At 44.4% G+C, this 19154-nt stretch overlaps 1 protein-coding gene across 1 annotated transcript in view; it reads left to right on the top strand.

The window, feature by feature from the left end:
- Positions 1-19154, top strand: part of DNAJC8 (DnaJ heat shock protein family (Hsp40) member C8) — a 143371-nt gene that overhangs the window by 64326 nt on the left and 59891 nt on the right. The window contains exon 6 of the mRNA XM_069756649.1: positions 15236-15307. Within this exon, the coding sequence (XP_069612750.1) occupies positions 15236-15307 (72 nt within the window). The remainder of the gene's footprint in view (positions 1-15235; positions 15308-19154) is intronic.

Here is a 19154-nt window from a genome sequence, read left to right as displayed (position 1 = left end):
AGTAGAAACCCCCCACAAGTGACCCCATTTTAGAAACTAGACCCCCCAAGGAACTTATCTAGATATGTGGTGAGCACTTTGAACCCCCAAGTGCTTCACAGACGTTTACAACGCAGAGCCGTGAAAATAAAAAATCATTTTTCTTTCCTCAAAAATGATGTTTTAGCAAGCATTTTTTTAGATTCACAAGGGTAACAGGAGAAATTGGACCCCAGTAATTGTTGCGCAGTTTATCCTGAGTACACTGATACCCCATATGTGGGGGTAAACCACTGTTTGGGCACACTTCAGGGCTCGGAAGTGAGGGAGCACCATTTGACTTTTTGAATACGACATTGGCTGGAATCAATGGTGGCGACATGTTGCGTTTGGAGACCCCTGATGTGCCTAAACAGTGGTAACCCCTCAATTCTACCTCCAACACTAACCCCCCCACACCCCTAACCCTAATCCCAACTGTAGCCATAACCCTAATCACAACCCTAATTCCAACCCTAACCCTAAGGCTATGTGCCCACGTTGCAGATTCGTGTGAGATATTTCCGCACCATTTTTGAAAAATCCGCGGGTAAAAGGCACTGCGTTTTACCTGCGGATTTTCCGCGGATTTCCAGTGTTTTTTGTGCGGATTTCACCTGCGGATTCCTATTGAGGAACAGGTGTAAAAAGCCGCGGAATCCGCACAAAGAATTGACATGCTGCGGAAAATACAACGCAGCGTTTCCGCGCGGTATTTTCTGCACCATGGGCACAGCGGATTTGGTTTTTCATATGTTTACATGGTACTGTAAACCTGATGGAATACTGCTGCGAATCCGCAGCGGCCAATCCGCAGCCAAATCCGCACCGTGTGAACATAGCCTAATTCTAAAGGTATTTGCACACGCTGCGGAAAACGCTGCAGATCCGCAGCAGTTTCCCATGAGTTTACAGTTCAATGTAAACCTACGGGAAACAAAAATCGCTGTACACATGCTACGGAAACGCGGTTTACATTCCGCAGCATGTCACTTCTTTGTGCGGATTCCGCAGCGGTTTTACAACTGCTCAAATAGAAAATCGCAATTGTAAAACCGCAGTGAAATGCGCAGAAAAAAACGCGGTAAATCCGCCATAAATCCGCAGCGGTTTAGCACTGCGGATTTATCAAATCCGCAGCGGAAAAATCGGCAGAGGACCAGAATACATGTGCACATACCGAAACCCTAGCCCTACCCCTAACCCTAGCCCTACCCCTAACCCTAGCCCTAACCCTAACCCTAGCCCTACCCCTAGCCCTAACCCTACCCCTAGCCCTAACCCTAGCCCTAACCCTAACCCTAACCCTAACCCTTACCCTAGCCCTAACCCTAGCCCTAACCCTAGCCCTACCCCTAACCCTACCCCTAACCCTAACCCTAACCCTATTCTAACATTAGTGGAAAAAAAAATTTTTCTTTATTTTTTTTATTGTCCCTACCTATGGGGGTGACAAAGGGGGGGGGGGGGGGGGTCATGTATTATTTTTTTTATTTTGATCACTGAGATATAATCTATCTCAGTGATCAAAATGCACTTTGGAACGAATCTGCCGGCCGGCAGATTCGGCAGGCGCACTGCGCATGCGCCCGCCATTTTGGAAGATGGCGGCGCCCAGGGAGAAGACGGACGGGACCCCGGCTGGATCGGTAAGTATGATGGGGTGGGGGGGGACCACGGGGGGGGGGGGGGGGGGGATCGGAGCACGGGGGGGGGATCGGAGCACGGGGGGGGGAATCGGAGCGCGGCAGGCGTGGAACGGAGCACGGGGGGGCTGGAACGGAGCATGGGGGGGTGGAACGGAGCACGGGGGGGGGGGGGTGGATCTGAATGCAGGGGGGGGTGATTGGAGCACGGGGGGGTGATTGGAGCACGGGGGGAGCGGACAAGAGCACGGGGGGGAGCGGAGCACTGGATGGAGGGGAGCCGGAGCAGTGTACCGGCCAGATCGGGGGGCTGGGGGGGCGATCGGTGGGGTGGGGTGGGGGCACACTAGTATTTCCAGCCATGGCCGATGTTATTGCAGCATCGGCCATGGCTGGATTGTAATATTTCACCCGTTATAATGGGTGAAATATTACAAATCGCTCTGATTGGCAGTTTCACTTTCAACAGCCAATCAGAGCGATCGTAGCCACGAGGGGGTGAAGCCACCCCCCCTGGGCTAAACTACCACTCCCCCTGTCCCTGCAGATCGGGTGAAATGGGAGTTAACCCTTTCACCCGATCTGCAGGGACGCGATCTTTCTGTGACACAGCATATGCGTCACAGGTCGGATTGGCACCGACTTTCATGACGCATACGCTGTGTCACAGGTCGGGAAGGGGTTAAAACCGTGTTGCTAGTGGCCCTAACATCAGCCCATAGGGTGAGCGACTTACAGGCCCTCCATACACTCAGGTTTTTGAGGACAGGGTAGTTCTAAGACGAGATCCGGCCTATCTCCCCAAGGTAGTTCTTAAGTTCCATAGGAGCCAGGAGATCACCTTGCCATCATTTTGTAATAACCCTAGGAATCCAGGGCAGAAGATGTTCCATACTTTAGACGTACGAAGATCCATGTTGTGTTAAATGTCTGACTAGTCAGTGGAGGAATGATCGGTCCCTATTTGTAACCTTCCAGGGTATTAGCAAGGGTTACGGTGTATCTTAATGTACCATTGCCAGATGGATCAGGGAGGCCATTAGATTATCCTACTCTGTGAGTGTCGCTCCAGTTCCTGAAGGCAGCAATGCTCATTCCACCAGAGCCGTGGCTGCCTCCTGGGCAGAAAAGGCAGAAGTATCGATTGATCAGACATGTAAGGCCGCTACCTGGTCCTCACCATCTACCTTCTTTAAACACTACCGACTAGATCTATCCTCTTCTGACTTAACCTTTGGTAGAAGGGTGCTGCAAGCGATGGTCCCTCTCTAAGGTTTTTCATTCTCCAAAAGTCTCTCAGGTGTGCTGTCATGGGGGAAGAGAAAACACTAAGGTTACTTATCGGTAGCCGTTTTTTTCGGAACCCATGACAGCACCCATATATCTCGCTCATCACACCCCCCCCCATCCTTTTCACTCCTCTGTTGTGCACTATTTTGGGTGTTTGCTTATAATGTGGTAGCATGGGCAGCACGGTGGTGCAGTGGTTAGCACTGCAGCCTTGCAGCGCTGGGGTCCTGGGTTCTAATCCCATCCAGGACAACATCTGCAAAGAGTTTGTATGTTCTCTCCGTGTTTGCGTGGGTTTCCTCCGGGCACTCCGGTTTCCTCCCACATTCCAAAGACATACTGATAGGGATTCTAGATTGTGAGCCCCATCGGGGACAGTGATGATAATGTGTGCAAAACTGTAAAACGCTGCGGAATATGTTGGCGATATATAAAAATAAAGATGATTATTATTTTATTATTATGTGGTGATAGTTTGCCATGTGAACTAATCAGGGGGGCCTCTCATGCTCTGTAAACCAACTGAAGTGAGGGAGAGGTACCGCCCTTTTTATTTTTAGTAGGGTTCCTGTCCTGACTGGGCAGATCCCCTCTCTGTCTCCCAGGTGGTGTGCAGCCATGGGTTCCGGAAAAAACAGCTACCTGTAAGTAACCTTGGTGTTTTCAGTTAATGAGATTTTCGTGCTCCCAGGACGGCCTGTGTGGGGTCTTCATGTGGTGTTTCATGTGTATGGCTTCTGACAGGTCTGATTTCTCAGTGACCTGCACTCTAGTTTATTTAAGGAATATTCTATATATCTTGGGGGAAACAAAACCCTTCTTCAGGTGGGCGCCAGCATTTGCGCTGCAGCATGATCGCATATGTAATGAATTATATACACATTTGTTTGATTTAATCCTGAGCATCCTTTAAAAAAAAAAAAAACGTTTGAAAATGGCGCTGCCTGCGCAATTGCAGCTATCGGCGATCGCCATCTTGGAGGGGGAAATTTTATTTCTTGTTCTCTAGCAAGATGGCGCCGCCTGCGCAGTAGCAGCTATTGGCTCAGCAATAGCTGCTATTGCGCAGGTGCAGCCGGTGCCATTTTCAAACTGATTTTTTTTTTCATGCTGCATTGCAGATGCTAGAGATGGATAGATATATATTATATCATTATGTAAATTAGGGAACTGACGGATCAGTGACCTGTCAGCAGTCTTCATTATGAATACCTAAGCAGAGCACCACATGAAGACCCCCTACAGGGCACCCCGAATCACGAGCATATCATTAACTCAAAACTTAAAATAAAGATTAAACCACAACCACAAGATGGATTTCATCACCCAGGTATCATTGTAATCAGTATAACAGCGCCGACCTGACACTGTCTGTAGTTTACTGTGCACAATCCTGTTGACGGGTTCCCTTTAAAGCCTGCACAAGATTTCTGTATGGCAGATGAAGACCTCTGGCTTTATAACTGATGGCAAAACTGATTCCATGCTTTCCTATGAGAAGTTATGATCTAAAATCACTATTCCTAATGTTTAACTTCTTCGCGACATCTGCCGTACATGTACTGCGCAAGTCTGAAGCGGATGTATTGAAGGGGCTCGCTGGGTGAGGTCACCCCCACACTCTTCAGTTATTGGTTATGTTACAGCCAGGACCTGCCTCTAACACCTGCAATTGTTAACCTTTTAATTCCTCCACTGTCAAATTCTGACTGCAGCATTAATAGCGCTCCCCAATGAGGGCGAGTTATTCTACGCTGCCATCAGGGTGTCCATGATGTTATCGCAGGTCACCGATGGGTTGCTTTGACAGCATGGGGTCTGTTGAAGACCCCCATGATTGTCATATCTGAGCTCCCTTGAACACTGCCTTTATCAAGGATTCATAGTACACCTTGATTTTTGCTATATACAGCAATACTGTGCTAGATTGAAGTCTCTTAAGGGGGCTAACAAGAACAGTGAAAATTTAAAAAAAAAAGTTTGGCACACCCCTCGACCCCTATTAAAAATACAGATAATAAAAAAATACTTCCGTGTGGTATAGCCAAATATTCAGAAAAGTCTGATCTATCAAAATATAATTTCACTATCTAATCACTTTTCTAATATACTTTAATTAAAAATTCTGTTCTGCTGCTTCACTATGCGATCCAACTGTTTTATTGTTTTTTCTCTTTTATACTTGTTTTTAATTTGTTTAGTAAACAGCAACCAAAAAAAGCAATGTACACATTAATACATAACCAATATAATGCATCCAGGCTTATCGTAAAAAGAAAGAAAATTATAGGAAGACAGCAAGTCTACACAGTACAGTCATGGACAAAAATGTTGAGAATGAGACAAATATTAATTTTTCCAAAGTCTACTGCTTCATTTTTTCTAATGGCAATTTGCATATACTCCTGAATGTCAGAGTGATCAGCTTAACAGCAATTACTGTACTTGCAAAGTCAATATTTGCCCAGAAAATGAACTTTAACCCTCAAAACACATTTCAACATCATTGCAGTCCTGCCTTAAAAGGAGCAGCTAACATCGTTTTAGTGATTGATCCATTAACACAGGTGTGGGTGTTGATGAGGACAGGGCTGGCGATCAATCAGTCATGATTAAGTAAGAATGACATCACTGGACACTTTAAAAGGAGGCTGGTGCTTGGTATCATTGTTTCTCTTCAGTTAACTATGGTTATCTCTAAAGAAACACGTGCAGCCATCATTGCACTGCACAAAAATGGCCTAACAGGGAGGAGAATCGCAGCTACAAAGATTGCACCTCAGTCAACAATCTATCGCATCATCAAGAACTTCAAGGAGAGAGCTTCCATTGTTGTCAAAAAGGCTCCAGGGCGCCCAAGAAAGACCAGCAAGCGCCAGGACCGTATCTTAAAACTGTTTCAGCTGTGGGATCGGACTACCAGCAGTGCCGAGCTTGCCCAGGAATGGCAGCAGGCTGGTGTGAGTGCTTCTGCACGCACTGTGAGGCGGAGACTCTTTGAGCAAGGCCTGGTTTCAAGGAGGGCAGCAAAGAAGCCACTTCTCTCCAGAAAAAACATCAGGGACCGACTGATATTCTGCAAAAGGTACAGGGAGTGGACTGCTGAGGACTGGGGCAAAGTCATTTTCTCTGATGAATCCCCTTTTCGATTGTTTGGGACATCTGGAAAACAGCTTATTCGGAGAAGAAGAGGTGAGCGCTACCACCAGTCTTGTCTCATGCCAACTGTAAAGCATCCTGAAACCATTCAAGTGTGGGGTTGCTTCTCAGCCAAGGGAATCGGCTCACTCACAGTCTTGCCTAAAAACACAGCCATGAATAAAGAATGGTACCAGAATGTCCTCCAAGAGCAACTTTTCCCAACGGTCCAAGAGCAGTTTGGCGCCCAACAATGCCTTTTCCAGCATGATGGCGCACCTTCCCATAAAGCAAAGGTGATAACTAAATGGCTCATGGAACAAAACATAGAGATTTTGGGTCCATGGCCTGGAAACCCCCCAGATCTTAATCCCATTGAGAACTTGTGGTCAATCATCAAGAGACGGGTGGACAAACAAAAACCAACAAATTCTGGCAAAATGCAAGCATTGATTATACAAGAATGGACTGCTATCAGTCAGGATTTGGTCCAGAAGTTGATTGAGAGCATGCCAAGGAGAATTGCAGAGGTCTTGAAGAAGAAGGGTCAACACTGCAAATATTGACTTGCTGCATTAACTCATTCTAACTGTCAATATAACCTATTGGTACTCATAATATGATTGCAATGATATTTCTGTATGTGATATAAACATCAGACAAACACTAATAAAAACCAGAGGGCAGCAGATCATGTGAAAATATAATTTTGGTGTCATTCTCAAAAATTTTGGCCATGACTGTAAAATATATGCACAAACCTCAATTCCTCAAGTCCATAGTCTCCCACGAGGTTTATAGAACAATTGGGAAATAATTTTGTACAATGAGTCTATTAATTACGGTTTGTTTTTTTGGGTTATACATAACACAGAATGATAACATACAACCAACACTCTATCTTATTCTTAAGGAAGCAAAACTAAAACTACAACTACTAGCCTGCCGCCAAGAACAAATTTCCATAGTGTTAATAACCTTATGATACTATAAAGTGTGAATCGATGCAATTTTTACCACCGCTATCAAAAATAATACCAGACCACTATCTACATGCTAATATAGTAAGATGTGATGAATTCCACGTGTCCCAAATCTGATTAAATTTCCCCAAGCATGCCCTATTCTGATACAGTGTCCACTAATAGGGTATAATTGAATTTACCAGCTCAATCCAAGCTCTAAGGGTATGTGCACACGTTGCGGATTCTCTGCGGATTCGCAGCGTTTTTTGAGGGGCAGAAACGCTGCAGATCCGCAATTGATTTACAGTACAATGTAAATCAATGAGAAAAAAAAATGCTGTGCACACCTTGCAGAAAATCCGCTGCAGAAACAGTGTGGTTTATAAGAAGTAGCATGTCACTTCTTTTTTGTGAATCTGCAGTGTTTTTGTACCCATTCCATTATAGAAAACCTCAGGCTATGTGCACACGTTCAGGATTTCTTGCAGAAAATTCCTGAGAATTCCGGACATTTTCTGCAAGAAATCCGCAAGAAAACCGCATGCGTTTTTGCCGCGATTTTGCTGCGGTTTTGATGCGTTTTTGCCGCGGTTTTTCCCGGACACTTCACAATGCATTTTGGAGTGGGAAATCCGCAAAAAAAAACGGAAAATTAATGAACATGCTGCGTTTTTTTCGCGGAAAAAAAACGCATCATGTGCACAAAACATGCGGAATTCATTCTAAATGATGGGATGCTTATTGTATGCGTGTTTTTTTTGCGGTTTTATAGCGTTTTTATCGGGAAAAACCGCAACGTGTGAACACAGCCTCGGGTAAAAACCACAGCAAATCCGCAAGAAAACCGCAGCAAAAACGCACAAAAAACGCGACAAATCCGCAGGTGCGTTTTCTGCCAGGAGAGGCAGAATCCGCACCAGAAATTCCTAAGGCTAATCCGCAACGTGTGCACATAGCCTAAGGGATGGACACAAACTGCTCATCCAATGTAAGGCTAACATTTTCCTAGCCAAGAAAAGCGTCTCCCGCAAGAAAATCTTAACATGGTGTCCCCATATCTCTTCCTCCAGTACACCAAATAAGCATACTAGTGGATTAAGAGGAACGGGAGTATGTATAAGGGAGGTCAACAACGAGGTTACCTCATTCCAAAAGGATAGAATAACTGGACAGTCCCACACCGTATGTATAAAGTCTGCGTCCATCACATGGCATCTTAAACATTCTGAAGATTGATATCGTCCCATTCTGAATAACCGTAAAGGGGTTAGGTATGATTGTTGTATTATCTATAATTGGATCATTTTGTTATTTACCAATGGAGACACCTTGGTTGGAGATTCAAGAATCTCCCAATCTTCATCCTGAATATTAGGGATAAGGAGATTCCATTTTCCCCTAACTGTCAATAAAGCTGAATCGGTACCCACGGACAACATGTATGAGTACAGAGTAGAAATAAGACCCTGGGGACCCTGTGATTTTAAGATCCCTATTAAGGGGAAGGTCGATGATATTTGAGATGTACTAGTATTGCGTAAATGTGATTGAATTGCTGATCTGAGCTGTAAGTAACGAAAAAATTGGGACCTTGGGATTTGGTATTTAATTTGCATTTATTAAAAAGACATTAAAACATTGTGGTCATATAAATCTCTGACTGAGGAAACATTATGTGAGATCCAGAATTGAGTGGAGGGGTGGTTTACTAGCATCGGGAAGTGTTATTCCATAATGGCATTTCAGCTATGATGCCCTCAAAACGGATCACTTTTTTAATTTGTCTCCAAACTGATCGTGCCTGTCGAAGTAAGGGCAATAATCTAGGGGTATTAGGCTTGTCTGTTTCCAAAAACCCCAACAGGCAATCGATCTTTGCAGCATGGGCCAAATGACTTTCCGAGTTTGGAAGATAATTATCAGGCATCCACCTACTCAAAGCTTTGATTTGTCCGGCCAAATGATATAAAAAGATATCCGGTAATGCCGCTCCTTCCATTAGTTTAGACCTATGAAAGGTAGACAACTTGAGTTTAGGTCTGGCCTTCCCCCATATAAAAGACTAAATTAATGAGTTTATGTTTGAAAATAAACATTTAGGAATCAATACTGCACTATGCTGAAGGGAGTAACTGAGCTTCGGGAGCAGAATCATTTTAATCAGGTTTATATGTCCGAAGACAGATAATAGTAATTTACTCCAGATGGCAAATTTAAGCTTGGCAAGATCCAACAACAGGAGAATATTTAATTGTAAATCGAGTTCACTATATTTTGGTATATTTATTCCCAAACACTTTAAAATTAGCCACAATAGGCAGTGGGGATAATGTATCAAGGTGGTCCATTGGACCACAAGAAAGAGGCATCAAGGCGGACTTATCCCAATTTATATATAATCCCGAATATTTACTAAATTTGTCTATGATGGGACTTACATGGGATATTGTTTCTTCTATTTTATCCATAAATATTACCATGTCGTCAGCATATAAGCCGATAGTATCCAGACGGTCAGCTGTTTTAATACCCTCAATAGAAGAAGTAGATCGTATCGCTAGTACCTCGATCGGAAGAGCAAACAGGGCCGGAGAGAGGGGACATATCTGATATGTTCCTCTCGCCAAAGAGAACGGCCCCGATACAGAGTTTATGATTATTCAAGCCTTTGGCTTCATATATATATATTGTGCAAATCCATTTCTGGAATTTAGCGCAAAATGTATATTTTTATACATGTCACAGAAGAATGCAGCAGCACTCACCGATCCTGGAGTGATAACAGTCGTTTATTCAAGCATGACAGATCAAAAGCATCTTCATGGCTCAGGGGTGTGCAAGGTTACAAGGGTATGCAGGGGTCAACGACGCCCGTTTCGCGCTGAGTGTAGCGCTTCTACGGGTCAATGTCTGTTGGGAAGTGACGCTGGAAGAAATAGTTAATCAAACACCAAACTCCTCCTACCCCACGTCCCAATCAGACAACATTAAAGGGACTCTGTCACCTGAATTTGGAGGGAACAATTTTCAGCCATAGAGGCGGGGTTTTCTGGTGTTTGATTCACCTTTTCCTTACCTGCTGGCTGCATGCTGGCTGCAATATTGGATTGAAGTTCATTCTCTGTCCTCCGTAGTACATGCCTGCACAAGGTTTTTTTTAAATTGTGAAAAGTCTTTTCAGAGAGTCATTTATTATTCAACCCCTCAACCCACCAGAATTCTGTTTGGTTCCCCTAAAGTATTAAGAAGTAGTTCAGGCACAAAGAACAATGAGCTTCACATGTTTGGATTAATTATTTCTTTTTCTAGCCTTTTCTGACTATTTAAGACCTTCCCCAAACTTGTGAACAGCACTCATACATGGTCAACATGGGAAAGACAAAGGAGCATTCCAAGGCCATCAGAGACAAGATCGTGGAGGGTCACAAGGCTGGCAAGGGGTACAAAACCCTTTCCAAGGAGTTGGGCCTACCTGTCTCCTCTGTTGGGAGCATCATCCGGAAGTGGAAGGCTTATGGAACTACTGTTAGCCTTCCACGGCCTGGACAGCCTTTGAAAGTTTCCTCCCGTGCCGAGGCCAGGCTTGTCCGAAGAGTCAAGGCTAACCCAAGGACAACTAGGAAGGAGCTCCGGGAAGATCTCATGGCAGTGGGGACATTGGTTTCAGTCAATACCATAAGTAACGTACTCCACCGCAATGGTCTCCGTTCCAGACGAGCCTGTAAGGTACCTTTACTTTCAAAGCGTCATGTCAAGGCTCGTCTACAGTTTGCTCATGATCACTTGGAGGACTCTGAGACTGACTGGTTCAAGGTTCTCTGGTCTGATGAGACCAAGATCGAGATCTTTGGTGCCAACCACACACGTGACGTTTGGAGACTGGATGGCACTGCATACGACCCGAAGAATACCATCCCTACAGTCAAGCATGGTGGTGGCAGCATCATGCTGTGGGGCTGTTTCTCAGCCAAGGGGCCTGGCCATCTGGTCCGCATCCATGGGAAGATGGATAGCACGGCCAACCTGGAGATTTTGGCCAAGAACCTCCGCTCCTCCATCAAGGATCTTAAGATGGGTCGTCATTTCATCTTCCAACAAGACAACGACCCAAAGCACACAGCCAAGAAAATCAAGGCCTGGTTCAAGAGGCAAAAAATCAAGGTGTTGCAGTGGCCTAGTCAGTCTCCTGACCTTAACCCCTTACCGGCATCGGACGTACTATACCGTCCGATGCCGGCTCCCCTGCTTTGATGCAGGGCTCCGCGGTGAGCCCGCACCAAAGCCGGGACATGTCAGCTGTTTTGAACAGCTGACATGTGCCCGTAATAGGCGCGGGCAGAATCGCGATCTGCCCGCACCTATTAACTAGTTAAATGCCGCTGTCAAACGCAGACAGCGGCATTTAACTACCGCTTCCGGCCGGGCGGCCGGAAATGACGTCATCGCCGACCCCCGTCACATGTCCGGGGGTCGGCGATGAGTCTCCATTGTAGCCATAGAGGTCCTTGAGACCTCTATGGTTACTGATTGCCCGTCGCTGTGAGCGCCACCCTGTGGTCGGCGCTCACAGCACACGTGCAATTCTGCTACATAGCAGCGATCAGCAGATCGCTGCTATGTAGCAGAGCCGATCGTGCTGTGCCTGCTTCTAGCCTCCCATGGAGGCTATTGAAGCATGGCAAAAGTTAAAAAAAAAAGTTTAAAAAAATGTGAAAAAAATAAAAAAAACATAAAAGTTTAAATCACCCCCCTTTCGCCCCAATCAAAATAAATCAATAAAAAAAAATCAAATCTACGCATATTTGGTATCGCCGCGCTCAGAATTGCCCGATCTATCAAATAAAAAAAAGTATTAACCTGATCGCTAAACAGCGTAGCGGGAAAAAAACTTGAAACGCCAGAATTACGTTTTTTTGGTCGCCGCGACATTGCATTAAAATGCAATAACGGGCGATCAAAAGAACGTATCTGCACCGAAATGCTATCATTAAAAACGTCATCTCGGCACGCAAAAAATAAGCCCTCAACCGACCCCAGATCACGAAAAATGGAGACGCTACGAGTATCGGAAAATGGCGCAATTTTTTTTTTTTTTAAGCAAAGTTTGGAATTTTTTTTCACCACTTAGATAAAAAATAACCTAGTCATGTTTGGTGTCTATGAACTCGTAATGACCTGGAGAATCATAATGGCAGGTCATTTTTAGCATTTAGTGAACCTAGCAAAAAAGCCAAACAAAAAACCAATGTGGGATTGCACTTTTTTTGCAATTTCACCGCACTTGGAATTTTTTTCCCGTTTTCTAGTACACGACATGCTAAAACCAATGATGTCGTTCAAAAGTACAACTCGTCCCGCAAAAAATAAGCCCTCACATGGCCAAATTGACGGAAAAATAAAAAAGTTATGGCTCTGGGAAGGAGGGGAGCGAAAAACGAACACGGAAAAACGAAAAATCCCCCGGTCATGAAGGGGTTAACCCAATTGAAAACTTGTGGAAGGAGCTCAAGATTAAAGTCCACATGAGACACCCAAAGAACCTAGATAACTTGTAGAAGATCTGCATGGAGGAGTGGGCCAAGAGAACTCCAGAGACCTCTGCCGGCCTGATCAGGTCTTATAAAAGACGATTATTAGCTGTAATTGCAAACAAAGGTTATTCCACAAAATATTAAACCTAGGGGTTGAATAATAATTGACCCACACTTTTATGTTTAAAATTTATAAAAATTTAACTGAGCAACAAAACTTTTTGGTTTGTAAGATTTATGCATCTGTTAATAAATCCTGCCCTTGTTTGAAGGCTCTAACTTATTTGCATCTTACTAAACATGCTAAATCTGCAGGGGGTTGAATACTACTTGTAGGCATTGTGTATATATATATATATATGTGTGTGTGTATATATATATATATATATATATATATATATATATATATATATATATATATATATATATATATATATATATATATATATATATATACACACATATATATATATACACACATATATACACACACACACACACACACACATATATATATTCTTTCTCTGTTCCCAAACGTAGCAGCACCTTTATGAAATAAAAGTGTAATTTCCTAGGAACAATAAAAAAAATGGAGCAAGGCAGACCGTCTATAGCAGAGCAACAAAACAACCCAGTAGGCTCTATATCTAGCCCAGTCTGCTGCACAACTCTTTTGCAAATGTGATACAGGCTGCTGCGTTATCTATGACTTCCGTTCTAAGAACCTGGGGAAGTGAAAGTACAAAGACAGCATGTAGTTGTTTATTATAACACACTGCCAGCAAATCGTTGCAACACCAGCAGCCTTAGCTTCCAAGCAGTAGATGATAATGACAGACCTATAACAGATTTCAATATGCAGACAGGTGCTCCGCACTGTCAGCGGATCGTCACAGCACCCTCAGCTCCCAGTTACGAGCAGAGTGGAAATGAAAGTGAAAGCACTAATGCATGTGCAATTAGCAGGCGCCAAAAAACGACCAATGTCATTAATGAGGGGGCTCATTTCTCAGAGCTCACACCGCATCTTCCCCTCAATATACCTCCGTGAGACTAATGCGTCGTCCAGCCAGCCGCCCCTGATGCAGAATCTCCTGCGCTGTGCCTCCGGCTACTAAGTCGCGCAGCAGAAAATGGCCGCTGTCCTCTGCTGGCTCCGTCTCCCGTCTGGGCTCTCCCGGTACTATTCCAGCCGGAGTCACGCACCACTACTTCTCAGGAGCCGGAGGTCCCCAGGAGCCCAAGGATCCACAGCGGTGAGTCCACTTTGGGTGGTATCAATGCAGGATGTAGGACAGGTTACTGGGAGCTCTCCGAGACGTGTCCTCCTGGCTCCACTACATCGCCACTCCCCCCCCCCCCCCCCATGTGTCTTTCTTTTATACTTTGAGAACTGAAGTGCTTAATTTTTTTTTTTTACTTTCTGTTTGATGTTTTGTTTGGCAACCCAGTGCATGCTGGGATACTCAAGCCATCATCACATCATCAGAGGGCAGAGCCTGTGACAGTGACCACCCTGAAACAAACTATAATTAGTGATGCCCGTTTCATGGGCTGGACTAATCCGTGCTCTACTTAGCATGTGTCGGTTGTTATTTCTGATGTATGCTCAGTAGGAACTTTTCAGTGTATTGTTCTCAGTTCACAGTGACAATGTGCTTCCTCGCAATTACAGGGATGGAGCAGGTCTCTGCTTTTCCTGCACACCAGGTAATGTTCTTACATTACACACTGACCGTGCTCTCTATTGCTGGCTCATCACTTCTCAGAGCCAGTAAGAGAGCGCTGTCATTCTGCATATTGTGCAGTGACAAGATCCTACTGAGCATATGTCGGAATTGACAACTGACACATGCCCAATAGAGCAAGGACTAACCCAGCTCCTGAAACGGACGTCACTGATGAAGTTTTGTTTCATGGTGTGGGCAGTGACTATGAAAGTGACTGCAGCCTCTTCCCTCTGATGGCTAATTTGAGTAAACCAACATGCACTGGGGGGGTTCTCAAATTAAGCATCATCAAAACAGAAAGTAAGTAAAAAAAATTTAAAAAAAATAAAAAAGCAGCGTTTTTCAAAATATTTAGTTAAAATACTTAAGAAAAGAGATTAATTATTACATTAAATGTACATTTAGAGTTCAATTAATTGTGAGTTTTGACCACCTTTTTAACCTTTTGGCCACTGTACTGCATATGTTCAGCAGCCATGCACAAACACTATATGTTCTCAACAGTTTGACTCTGACTCATTAAATGACATAGTCATCACTATTCCATGATGTGGTCAGTTTAACATGCTAAAATTGAAAAGTTTTCTGTAATGGTTTTCCCAGCGGTACAACCCCCTTCTTCACATTCCCAGTTATACCATTGTTAAAGGAAGAGGGTCTTCCAATTTGAACTCTCCACCAAAAAGCTAATATAGAGGTACCCCAAAAAGAGGGATTCCCATTCTGAGGTTCTCAACAAAACAATGTGATACAGAACTAAATGAGTGGCTGCTCATCGCTGTTTGAAATTACAAATTACAAATTGGAGCGGTGGTCATTTAATTCCCAGGACCTCTTCTATTTAAAGGTGGTTTTCCAAAAGAGGTACACTCTTTGCCATCTGATCATGGTGATTTTTTTTCTTTCTTTTTGTTTAGGTAAAAGAAAAAAAGAAGCAATTAAAAAAAGAAGGAAAGACAATAGACGTTGAAGAAGATGACCCTGAAATTGTGAGTAGCATCAAAGGATGGCTTGGGATGAATGAATAAAGCTTCACATATGAGGTTTGCTTATGTGTGTGAAGTCTCCATTTCTCAGAAATAAAAAATTACTATTGCATGGTTATGACATGACTGACTGCTGTAAGCATTGCTGCAGTGAATACATACTGTATTTTTCGGGCTAAGACGCACCCCAAATTTTGGGGAGGAAAATAAGAAAAACAAAATTTTGATAAAATGGGGATTCATCTTAAGGCCCCTTCACATTAAGCGACGCTGCAGCGATACAGACAACGATCCGGATCGCTGCAGCGTCGCTGTTTGGTCGCTGGAGAGCTGTCACACAGACCGCTCTCCAGCGACCAACGATGCCGGTAACCAGGGTAAACATCGGGTAACTAAGCGCAGGGCCGCGCTTAGTAACCCGATGTTTACCCTGGTTACCATGCTAAAAGTAAAAAAAAACAAACACTAGATACTTACCTACCGCTGTCTGTCCTCCAGCGCTGCGCTCTGCTTCTCTGCTCTCCTCCTGTACTGTCTGGGAGCCGGAAAGCAGAGCGGTGACGTCACCGCTCTGCTTTCCGGCTCACAGACAGTACAGGAGGAGTGCAGAGCACAGCGCTGGAGGACAGACAGCGGTAGGTAAGTATGTAGTGTTTGTTTTTTTTTACTTTTAGCATGGTAACCAGGGTAAACATCGGGTTACTAAGCGCGGCCCTGCGCTTAGTTACCCGATGTTTACCCTGGTTACCAGTGAAGACATCGCTGGATCGGTGTCACACACGCCGATCCAGCGATGTCTGCAGGGAGTCCAGCGACGAAATAAAGTTCTGGACTTTGTTCAGCGACCAACGATCTCCCAGCAGGGGCCTGATCGTTGGTCGCTGTCACACATAACGATTTCATTAACGATATCGTTGCTACGTCACAAATAGCAACGATATCGTTAACAATATCGTTATGTGTGAAGGTACCTTTATAGTGTGAATTTAAGGTCTTGCCTGAGGGGTGGCGGCCATGGAGCGGCATCACAGGAGGCATGGTCCCTTGCTCAGGAAGCCAGTGGCGGCAGAAGTGGGGCAATGCTGCGGGCCCTGGGTGGGAGAAAGAGGTGCCCCATCTGTGCGATGCGAGTCCGGTGTCAGCGGTGACGCAGAGCCAAGTGCATTGCTTTCCTGGTTGAACATTTTCATGAAGCTGGAGACGGCGCTTGAGCAGACTGGGATTTTGGCCCAGCTGAGCTCTTTATCTATGCAAGCGCCGCCTCTGGAAGCCGTGGGCCCCAAAAAAGGGATTTATCTATTGGTTTCTGACTTTTGATCATTGTGATAAAGTCTATAGGGTCACAGTGATCAAAATCTCAAAATTTGTTGTGCTCCTAGATTAGGTTTATTTTTTTGTGTGTTAGGCATTCGTGCAAAATAAAATAAAGGCACACAGACCGTTTACCGCAGACCAAGAATACACCATTCTTTTCTTCTGCAGCCGATGGTAGTGGAGTCAGTCGTCACTGCTGAATCATCAGTGGCAGGGCCAAGTTTCGAAGTACCCCACCCCCTCCGTTGTATCTTGACAATGCATTTTTTCCTCAAATTCCCTTTTGTGAGCAGCCCCTGGAATAAAATTAGATGTCACCAATTTTACGCCCAATAAAGTTTTCCAAATTTTTGTTACTCGAGAAGTCCTACAATTAAATACCCACCAAACCACTTTATACTGTTTTGTTAAAGTTCAAGGAAATTGTGATGAATAAATAAATGCTCACACGACAACTGAATAAACAAAAATTAATTTACTTAATAAAAGATAATAAATATAAACAGTTACTCAAAATAGCACATAATCAATAGTCATACATTACATTAGAAAATGGTAGGGGTCAATCAGCCTGCTCTTTGTCCTCTCTCTTCCATCTGTGTGTCTCTATCCTACTGTCTGTAGCATATCTCATTTATATGTTAAAAAAAAACTATCCCTTGAATGTTATCTGAAGGCTTTGATCTGTACCATGGTATGCCAGTGTGACACCCCCTTAAGGCCAAATAAATAAGACTTCACCACCTGGCATCCCTGGCGGCTTTAAGACCTCCCGTCAACATATGTAGGCCTGAGGAAAAATCCAGTCTTGTATCTCTCTTCTTTGATCAAGACTCCTTCCTTTAAAGGTACTGTCACACATATCGTTAACGATATCGTTGCTTTTTGTGACGTAGCAACGATATCGTTAACTAAATCGTTATGCGTGACAGCGACCAACGATTAGGCCCCTGCTGGGAGATCGTTGGTCGTGGGGAATGATCAGGACCTTTTTTTGGTCGCCGATCACCCCGCTGTCATCGCTAGATCGGCGTGTGTGACGCTGATCTAGCGATGTGTTCACCTGTAACCAGGGTAAACATCGGGTTACTAAGTGCAGGGCTGCGCTTAGTAACCCGATATTTACCCTGGTTACCATTGTAAAAGTTAAAAAAAAAAAAAAAAAACACCACATACTCACATTCCGATGTCTGCCACGTCCCCTGGCGTCCACAGGGTTAAAACTGCTTTCGGAAAGAGCGTTGCTAATGCACGCGCTCCGGCCGAGAGCTTCCCTGCACTGACTGTCAGTGCCGGCCGTAAAGCAGAGCTCAGCGGTGATGTCACCGCTGTTACTGCCGGGCGGCGCTGACACAGTGCAGGGAAGCTTCTCGGCAGCAGCGCGTGCATTAGCAGCGCTCCTCCCGAAAGCAGTTTTAACCCTGTGGACGCCGGCCGGGGATGTGACAGACATCAGAATGTGAGTATGTACTGTTTTTTTTTTTTTTTTTTTTTTTCTTTCACTTTTACAATGGTAACCAGGGTAAATATCGGGTTACTAAGCGCGGCCCTGCACTTAGTAACCCGATTTTTACCCTGGTTACCCGGGTGCTGCAGGGGGACTTTGGCATCATTGAAGACTGTTTCAACCATGCCGAAGTCTTTCCCCAGATCGTTGGTCGCTGGAGAGAGCTGTCTGTGTGACAGCTCCCCAGCGACCACACAACGACTTACCAACGATCACGGCCAGGTCGTAAGGTAACCATCTGGACAATTGATATGTGGCTGAACAAGTTTCAATTAGCTTTCTGCTATACTCCTTGAAAGTACAATATATACTGTATATTATATAATAAAACCAATGAATATCTCTATCATTGATATTAATTAATTGGAGTGTTGAAATCATATTAAAAATGTATAACATACTACACAATACCTGACAATATTTCCCAAAAACCATATGCATTCATTTCTTCTCGTGGATCCACAAAAATGTCCCTGCAATAAGACCTTTTGGGCCTTACCCTCAACATGTGTTGATTAAAAAAAAAAAAAAGTAACTCTCCATTCCTATTGGGAAACGCAAGCAGTCCACAGTACCCCTGTATTTGCAGCTGTCATGACCGAGCCCATTATGAAGCCCTAAGGCTTCTTTTACACATACCGTTGTTTTGCGTCCCCAATAGATTTCTATGGGGCCGCAATAACGGACCGCAATCATTTCACGGTGCGCTATATGGCCGCAAGGGCTGTATTGCCGTGAAAAAAGATCGACACAGCCCGCAAAAAAGGCCCTAATAACGGGCCGCAAAAAACCCGGTATGTGTAAAAGAAACCTAATGTCGGTCCTTAATTTTAGTGATAGTTCCCAAGCGTCCCCAAGAAATTACCCCAACTACGATCGCCTTAACAAATTGATACCCCTCATTTCCCCCAAGGGTGGTTTGCTTGTTAATGACCGGGCCAATTTTTACAATTCTGACCACTGTCCCTTTATGAGGTTATAACTCTGGAACGCTTCAACGGATCCCGGTGATTCTGACATTGTTTTCTC

This window comes from Ranitomeya imitator, chromosome 3, assembly GCF_032444005.1.
Source record: "Ranitomeya imitator isolate aRanImi1 chromosome 3, aRanImi1.pri, whole genome shotgun sequence".
Taxonomy (NCBI): Eukaryota; Metazoa; Chordata; class Amphibia; order Anura; family Dendrobatidae; genus Ranitomeya; species Ranitomeya imitator.
This window is presented reverse-complemented; position numbering and strand designations above follow the sequence as displayed.